At 43.8% G+C, this 8,929-nt stretch overlaps 1 protein-coding gene across 1 annotated transcript; it reads right to left on the bottom strand.

The window, feature by feature from the left end:
• Nucleotide 1: 1 nt before the first annotated feature.
• On the bottom strand, nucleotides 2-7,391 carry LOC121546146 (glutathione S-transferase Mu 3). Its single transcript, XM_041857190.2, has 8 exons — nucleotides 7,150-7,391; nucleotides 6,525-6,600; nucleotides 6,367-6,431; nucleotides 2,754-2,835; nucleotides 2,488-2,585; nucleotides 1,198-1,293; nucleotides 952-1,062; nucleotides 2-748 (listed from the first exon to the last, which is right to left on the bottom strand). The coding sequence occupies exons 1-8, from the start codon at nucleotides 7,183-7,185 to the stop codon at nucleotides 653-655; spliced, it is 660 nt and encodes a 219-aa protein (XP_041713124.1). The 5' UTR covers nucleotides 7,186-7,391; the 3' UTR covers nucleotides 2-652.
• Between the last annotated feature and the right edge of the window lie 1,538 nt (nucleotides 7,392-8,929).

The raw sequence follows: 8,929 nt of genomic DNA, 5'->3' as shown, positions 1-8,929 counted from the left end.
ATATGTACTTACTTTGTTTATTTTACTTAATACTTGTGAGCCCATGTTGGATTGTACAGTTTATTTTCAGCAATTCTGAATAGCCACATCCCAAGAATCAAGGGACAAATTGACAAGCTTCAAAGTGTCCTCAACATTCACACACTGTCCAATCAGATAAGCAATAGTTTCCTTTTGCACATGAATGTACTGTACTCTTATCATTAAAACAAAATATAATTTTCTACTTCTTTAGTCATTTGCATAGTCGAGTAACATCCTGAAAATAAAGTGATTCACTGCTTCCTCACTGGAGGTGATAAGACTGCCATTTAATGAAAACAGGTTTATTAACACAAGGTTGCAATTATAAAGCACTTCAAACATTTACATGTTTCTGTTTCTAAAAAGGTACAAAACAAAATCACAATTCTGGACAGTAAGTGCTTTTAGCCATTCAAAATACCTAACATTACTTATCCCAAAGATTGGTTGAGTATTGGCATGGAGGCAGATTTACACAGGCAGCCCAATTCTGACATTTTGCCACTAAATGGGATCAGAGATCAGAATTGGGCTGCCTGTGTAAACGCAACCTTAAGAATAGCTAGTCTTTCTTCTATATCTAATAATATGATTGATGTGCCATTATGTTTTCTAGTCATTAGCCTCTTTACTCTTTCCTGTTGCCCCACTTGGCCATCTTGTTATTGACAGGAGTCTTCATGAAGCGGCTTGACTTCATGTAGGCTGCAATCTTCTCCAGAGCCTGTTGAGAAAGACAATACAGCTTCAGTCAGTGGAGTCAACAAAAGTTTGAGGCGGCGGGTATCATCTTATTCTGTGAATTCATTCTGCGTAGATCTTTTTTTTTTGTATCCTTCAAATTGAAGGGGACCCTTCAGTTACAGGTCGTTAATAAAGACAGCAGGAGTTCTAATAATCCCCAGTATACAAAATGATAATGCTGACCTCGAAGCGGTCCACAAGTTCCTGTAGGTTCTTGAAGTCGTCCAGGCACTTGGCGTCAAACATTATATGTTGGTCCAAAAGCTCATACATGATGAAGTCCACAAAGGTGATCTGGTTGAGGGGGAGCAACAGAGCAACGATTTATTCTCCAGAGAGAATGTGAGCGTGTTCTCTCCTGGCTGGCACCATTGGTGCATTAGCGTCTCGTTAACAGTGCAGTGACTAGCCAATAGAAGTGTATCATACCTTGTCACCAGCAAACCACTTCCTGGTTCCTAGGAACTCTGAGAACTGCTTCAGTGTTCCGGGCAGTCTCTCTGTGTAGCCTGGCTTCATCTTGTCCTGAGGGAGAACAAAGGGAGAAGAGTTATACTCCAGACGATCCAGGGTGACTCAGTATCAGATGAGTCTTGGGAATGGAAAAACTAGAACATAGGAAGGTATTGTACTGTTATGAAAATCGGTTGAGTAGCACTAGCACGAGGTCCCTATAGCGGGCTGCAAACCCAGATCGCCCTAACCACAAATCAGGATGTCCCATTGGTACAGAAGGTAAGGCGCCCATCAACTGAGGTTTGAGAACTTATACTTGGGTAAAAACGGACGTTGGTGTGCTGCTAACAGTACATCTTCCTCCACTGTCCCCGTACAGGGCTGGAACTAGTAATCCTCTGCTCACAACACACGTGACTGCCCTCTAGGGGGCACAATTAATACCATTTACATCGAAACAGCAAAATCCATAGCACAAGAGATCCATAGACAGGTTTGGTTGTTTAACAACAAAACCGACGCGTCTGCAACTGTTGGGGTTGGCTTAGATTGTTGACATGTAAACTATTTAGTAGCCTATGTTTATTGAAAATAAATGCATGATGCTGTTCTGGCTCGTGGTGTCCCAACGCCCTGTTAAGACCCTGTTGGGGTTTCCTTTATTTTGGTAGTTACATGTATATCACAAGTCAAATAGCAAAAATGTGGTCAAAAAATTGAAATCACAACTAAATGTTTTGCCCATATCGTGCAGCCCTACTGCCCTCCTTGACAATGTAACCACCATTAAAGCAGATAACTCCATCGGCGACATTTCAAGCTAGCTGCGGAGTGATCTTATGGTATCTTCTTAGTGATGCTCCAGAGCTTTTGTATAATTTCAAAAGTAGTGCTCACGAGCCAAAACGAAGTCCCCGAAAATTGTGCACCACATCATCCATTCCATACGATATGTTACGTCCTGCAAAAAAATGTATTTCTTACAATGTTACGAATTTGTAAGCAATTAAGATCCCGGATTGCATCTTTAAACTCTGTTACATTGGTAGTGTCAGTATTGTAGGAGTCTTTGAAATGCTATATCTTTTTTTTTTTTTTTTTTAAAGGGCAATGGTCAGTTCAAACTAAAAGTCCATAATGATGAAGTGAGGTGAAAGGTCAATGTCCAAGGCTGTGACTTACAAACTGTATCGTCGCCGACTATCAAGTGAGTCTTTGGAATGACATTCAAGAGGCCAGTCTGTGCAACGTGTTGTGACTTACAAAGTCTGTGTAGCACATCATCACAAAGCCGTTCCGGAAGTCCATCGCCTGATTCTCAAGAACGTCCACACGAACCTTCTCGTCTTCACTCTCCCCACCTACAATCCCACAAGAGAAGACATTAGAACATCTAAACTAATACAGAATAGAGATACGGCGACTCTGTGGTCTAGTCACATGGCTAGCTGTGTGTGTAATGTGCTGTGTCATAGCCCTCTATACACGCCACCCTGAATTGCCCGATTTGATAAACTGACGGACAGTACCGAGGTTGTGCTTGCGTGCGATGTATCTCATGATGGCATTGCTCTGGACTATCTTCCGGTCTCCATCCTCCAGATAGGGAAGCTAGGAGGAAAACAAAACAACAGTCACAGGGGGTATGGTGGCAGCAAATCAAATGTATCGGTCACATGGTTAGCAGAGGTTATAGCAAGTGTAGCCAAATGCTTGTGCTTCTAGTTCCGACAGTGCAGTAATATCTAAACAGTTCCACAACAAATATACAATACACACAAATCTAAGTAAAAGGAATGGAATAAGAATATATGAATATATGGATGAGCAATGTCGTTGTCAGAGCGGCATAGGCTAAGATGCAACACAGATAGTATGGAATACAGTATATACATATGAGATGGGTAATGCAAGATATGTAAACATTATTAAAGTGACTAGTGTTCCATTTATTAAAAGTGGCCAGTGATTTTCAAGTCTGTATGTAGGCAGCAGCGCCACTGTGCTAGTGATGGCTGTTTAACAGTCTGATGGCCTTGAGACAGAAGCTGTTTTTCATTCTCTCGGTCCCAGCTTTGATGCACCTGTACTGACCTCGCCTTCTGGATGATAGCGGGGTGAACAGGCAGTGGCGCGGGTGGTAGTTGTCTTTGATTATCTTTTTGGCCTTCTGGTGACATCGGGTGCTGTAGGTGTCCTGGAGGGCAGGTAGTTTGCCCCCCCGGTGATGCGTTGTGCAGACCGCACCATCCTCTGGAGAGCCCTGCAGTTGCCGTACCAGGCATTGATATAGCTCGACAGGATGCTCTCAATTGTACATCTGTAAAGGTTTGTGGGTTCCTGAGGTTAAAGAGACGCTGATGCGCCAGGGAGGACAGGAGGGGGCTGAGCACACACCCTTGTGGGGCCCCAGTGTTGAGGATCAGTGAAGTGGAGATGTTGTTTCCTACCTTCACCACCTGGGGGGGCGGCCCGTCAGGAAGTCCAGGACCCAGTTGCACAGGGCGGGGTTCAGACCCAGGGCCTCAAGCTTAATGATGAGCTTGGAGGGTACTATGGTGTTGAATGCTGAGCTATAGTCAATGAACAGCATTCTTACATAGGTATTCCTCTTGTCCAGATGGGATAGGGCAGTGTCAGTTTGATGGCGATTGCATCGTCTGTGGATCTATTGGGGCGGTAAGCAAATTGAAGTGGGTCTAGGGTGACCGGTAAGGTGGAGGTGATCTGATCCTTGACTAGTCTCTAAAAGCACTTCATGATGACAGAAGTGAGCGCTACAGGGCGATAGTCATTTAGTTCAGTTACCTTTGCTTTCTTTGGTACAGGAACAATGGTGGCCATCTTGAAGCATGTGGGGACAGTAGACTGGGATAGGGAGAGATTGAATATGTCCATAAACACACCAGCCAGCTGGTCTGCGCATGCTCTGAGGACGCAGCTAGGAATGTCGTCTGGGCCGGCAGCCTTGCGAGGGTTAACATGTTTAAATGTCTCACTCACGTCGGCCACGGAGAAGGAGAGCCCACAGTCCTTGGTAGCTGGCTGTGTCGGTGGCACTGTGTTATCCTCAAAGCGGGCAAAGAACTTGTTTAGCTTGTCTGGCAGCAAGACGTCGGTGTCCGCGACATGGCTGGTTTTCCTATTGTAGTCCGTGATTGCCTGTAAACCCTGCCACATACATCTCGTGTTGGAGCCGTTGAATTGCGACTCCACTGTGTCTCGATATTGACGTTTTGCCTGTTTGATTGCCTTGCGGAGGCAACTTGCCATGGTTAAATGCGGTGGTTTGTGCTTTCAGTTTTTTGCGAATGCTGCCATCTATCCTCGGTTTCTGGTTAGGGTAGGTTTTAATAGTCACAGTGGGTACGACATCTCCTATACACTTCCTTATAAACCCACTCACTGAATCAGTGTATACGTCTATTATTCTCAGAGGCTACCCGAAACATATCCCAGTCCGCGTGATCAAAACAATCTTGAAGCGTGTATTCCGATTGGTCAGACCAGCGTTGAATAGTCCTTAGCATGAGTGCTTCCTGTTTGAGTTTCTGCCTAAAGGAAGGGAGGAGCAAAATGGAGTCGTGGTCAGATTTGCCGAAAGGAGGTCGGGGGAGGGCCTTGTATGCATAGCGGAAATGAGTGTAGCAGTGATCCAGTGTTTATCCAGCACGAGTGCTACAGTCAATATGCTGATAGAATTTAGGTAGCCTTTTTCTCAAATTTGCTTTGTTAAAATCCCCATCTACAATAAATGCAGCCTCAGGATATATGGTTTGCATAAAGTCCAGTGAAGTTCCTTGAGGGCCGTCGTGGTATCGGCTTGAGGGGGGATATACATGGCCGTAACAATAACCGAAGAGAATTCTCTTGGGAGATAATACGGTACGCATTTGATTGTGAGGAATTCTAGGTCAGGTGAACAAAATGACTTGAGTTCCTGTATGTTGTTACAATTACTGATGTATATTCTTTAATAAATTAGAAGATAAGAACTGGGTTAATCACGAACATTGAGTTAGAATTGTTTGTTACTGGGCTAGGAATTTTATTGGGGCATTTCACTGTGTGTGTGGGGGAGTAGAGAGGAAAACTGCCTTAGGGTTAAGGTGCTTTCTCTTACTTGAATCCATGGCTGCCTTTTGTCTCTCTCTTCAAACACAGTGAAGGGAGCGGCGCCAGGGTTGAATAGAGTTTGGGCTAGACCTTTGTCTCCTTGGTAACTCCTTGATTGATTACAGCTTGAGGGGGTGAGGTACAGGGGAGCGGGTGATTGGTTGGAGTAATAGTTCAGCCGTCCTCAGGGACAAAGGAAGTGGGCGGAGCAATAAAAGAGCGGGAAAACTGAAGAGGACTATATAAGATGGAGGGGGACCTTAAGAATGGGTGCTCCTCTGCAGACGAGTATCGGCTTTGTTGGAAACTTTAATAAAGTCATTTCTTGGTGCAACAAAAACTCTGTAAGACCTTATTAGTAATAAAGTATGGTAGTTCTTTTCCACAACATTACACCATGAGTCGTTAATCATGAAACAAACCCCTCACCCTTCTTCTTCCCTGAGAGATGCTTATTCCTGTCGACGCGATGTACTGAGAACCCAGATGGCTGTATGGACGGGGAGAGTACATGCCGAGAGAGCCATGTTTCCGTGAAACAGAGGATGTTACAATCCCTGATGTCTCTCTGGGAAAGCAACCCTGATCTCGTCCACTTTGTTGTCCAGGGACTGGACATTAGCGAGTAATATACTCGGCAGCAATAGGAGGCGCACACACCGCCCAAGTCCGACTAGGAGACCGCTCCGGCTGCCTCTCCTCCGTCGGTGCTGTTTTGGGTCGGCCTCTGGAATCAGTTCCAACGCCCTGGGTGGTGCGGACAAAGGATCCGCTTCGGGAAAGTTGTATTCCTGGTCGTAGTGTTTGTAAGTTGATGCCACTCTGATATCAAATAGTTCTTAACCGGCTGTATGTAATAACACTTAAGATTCTGAGCTAACAATGTAAGAAATAATACATTAAAAAAAAAACTGCAAAGTTTCCTAAGGCCTAGAAGCGAGGCAGCCCTCTCGGTCGGTGCCGTTTGTATCGAGGTGTGTGTTTTGTGCGAGCCGTTGTTCAGCATATAACATGTAGGCTACTTACGTTTGGGAAGTCCATTCCCAGTTTGTGCTTCTCATCAAACCAGCAACTTTTGTCATAGTTTGGGGCTGCAGGAGACAGGAAGACAAAGCTAGAACTTAACGCAACTAATGTTCTCAACTTTATATTCCTCCCTTTAGGAATTCAACAAATTACTTTACCTTCTCCGCAAGTGTAGAACTCTTCCTCATATTTAGTGTCAGTGTACTCCAGGAGCAGGCGAATGGGCTGAGCAAGCTATTAGAAAGAAAATATGCCACAAATCAAAGTGTTCATACTGCCAGAGGGTGTCAGAGCATGGATGAAGACAGTGTGACTATACTATGACAATTTAAATAGCAGGTGTGTGCGTGAGAGAACTGAATCCAAAATATTTCATATTGACAATCTGATACACTGACACGTGGAGATTACGTTTGAACAAATTTCAGGTACACTGACATCACTTTTTTTCCCCCAATCAGGCAAGCCCCTTGAGAATTTAACAAAGAAAACACGTGTTTGTTCTCATCAGATGCAAGTCGGCAATTCATAGTTACATAACACATATTTCTATTTGAGTCTTTGAAAATGTAACACAATAGCAATTACTCGATTCAAACAATTAGACATGTGCACTGCATTACAATAATTGTATCCAATTATTATTAACAGCTTGAAATCACGCCGAATATTGGAAACAGTACCCTAACCTACCGCGACCGGCACACAAACGAATGGAAAAACGCTGTTCATACAAACTGTGCAACTGAGTGCAGCAAAACAAGGAATAATATGATTCCTTACCCCTCGAATATCCCAGTAAGCCAATTTCATTGCCATGTTGTACCTTCTCACGGTCAAGGTAGCACAGAATACAGCACCGAGTTTATTCTAACCACTCAGACGAGACGACAGAGTGAAAAGGAGTTCTCGCAGCAGGAAAGCGTGAATGAGCGAGTGGCTACGGTTGTCAGTCTTTCTACCGGAGCCTTCACGGTCTGGAGAGAAAGGTTACTGCTGTTCTGCCAGCAGCACAGGCGATGACGTCACTTGTGTACGGTAATCCCGCTTTTCAAAACGTTGCAACGTGGAGAACTCGTTCAAAGATATTGCATTTTAATCAATGGCCACTTCTATTGTAACAACAAGACAATTAAATGAGTAATTTACGAAAACAAATAAAAACAACAAATGTATATAGGCTACCAACAATAAAAAATACAATGTTGACACTGGTATGTTGACAATAATGGGCTGTAGAGAGAAAATCGAATCGATATTCCCAAAGTTTAGCATGTCTTTCTTATTTTCAATAAAAACGAATATCGTGCTGCTAGGAGACGTTAATCGAAAGGTTCATGTAACCTAGTCCAAGATGTACTCTTCAGGAGTCTACCGTTACTCCTCAAGGTCCAAGGACCTTGTATGTTATTTTCAGAGGTAGACTGGCTCTGGCAGCCAAAACAGCTAAATACTCCATCTAAACGTCAATCTCAATTGTAATATGGTTCTAGAAACATAAAGCCCTTTACTTTCATATCACATCAAAATAATTTCACTAATGCAAAATATACACTTACTGTACACTGTTAACCGGTAAAACTAAATGCATGCTCTTCAATCGAACGCTGCTGGCACCCGCCCACCCGACTAGAATCACCACTCTCGACTGGTCTGACCTAGAGTATGTGGACAACTACAAATACCTAGGTGTCTGGTTAGACTGTAAACTCTCCTTCCAGACTCACATTAAGAATCTCCAATCCAAAGTTAAATCTAGAATCGGCTTCCTATTTCGCAACAAAGCCTCCTTCACTCATGCTGCCAAACATGCCCTCGTAAAACTGACTATCCTACCGATCCTTGACTTCGGCGATGTCATTTACAAAATAGCCTCCAACACTCTACTCAGAAAATTGGATGTAGACTATCACAGTGCCATCCGTTTTGTCTCCAAAGCCCCATACACTACCCACCACTGTGACCTGTACGCTCTTGTTGGCTGGTCCTCACTACATGTTCGTCGCCAAACCCACTGGCTCCAGGCCATCTATAAATCACTGCTAGGCAAATCCCCGCCTTATCTTAGCTCATTGGTCACCATAACAGCACCCACCCGTAGTCTGCGCTCCAGCAGGTATATCTCACTGGTCATCCCCAAAGCCAACACCTCCTTTGGCTGCCATTCCTTCCAGTTCTCTGCTGCCAATGACTGGAACGAACTGCAAAAATCTCTGAAGCTGGAGACTCTTATCTCCCTCACTAACTTTAAGCATCAGTTGTCAGAGCACCTTACCGATCACTGCACCTGTACACAGCCCATCTGTAATTAGCCCACCCAACTACCTCATCCCCATATTGTTATTTATTTTGCTCATTTGTACCCCAGTATCTCTATTTGCACATAATCTCTTGCACATCTAGCATTCCAGTGTTAATACTAATTGTAATTATTTTGCACTATAGCCTATTTATTGCCTTACCTCCATAACTTGCTACATTTGCACACACTGTATATATATTTTCTGTTGTATTTTTTGACTTTATGTTTTTTTTACCCCATATGTAACTCTGTGTTGTTGTT

The sequence above is a fragment of the Coregonus clupeaformis genome, chromosome 30, assembly GCF_020615455.1.
Source record: "Coregonus clupeaformis isolate EN_2021a chromosome 30, ASM2061545v1, whole genome shotgun sequence".
Classification (NCBI taxonomy): Eukaryota; Metazoa; Chordata; class Actinopteri; order Salmoniformes; family Salmonidae; genus Coregonus; species Coregonus clupeaformis.
This window is presented reverse-complemented; position numbering and strand designations above follow the sequence as displayed.

Bases quoted from the DNA above. Each gene is read 5' to 3' on its own strand.
- LOC121546146 (XM_041857190.2), bottom strand. From the start codon at position 7,185: ATGGCAATGAAATTGGCTTACTGGGATATTCGAGGG. The intron at 2,836-6,366 runs GTAAGTAGCCTA...TTTTCCTCCTAG, and splicing joins TGGGAATGGACTTCCCAAAC to CTTCCCTATCTGGAGGATGG. The intron at 1,294-2,487 runs GTAAGTCACAAC...GTTCTCCCTCAG, and splicing joins TGATGTGCTACACAGACTTT to GACAAGATGAAGCCAGGCTA.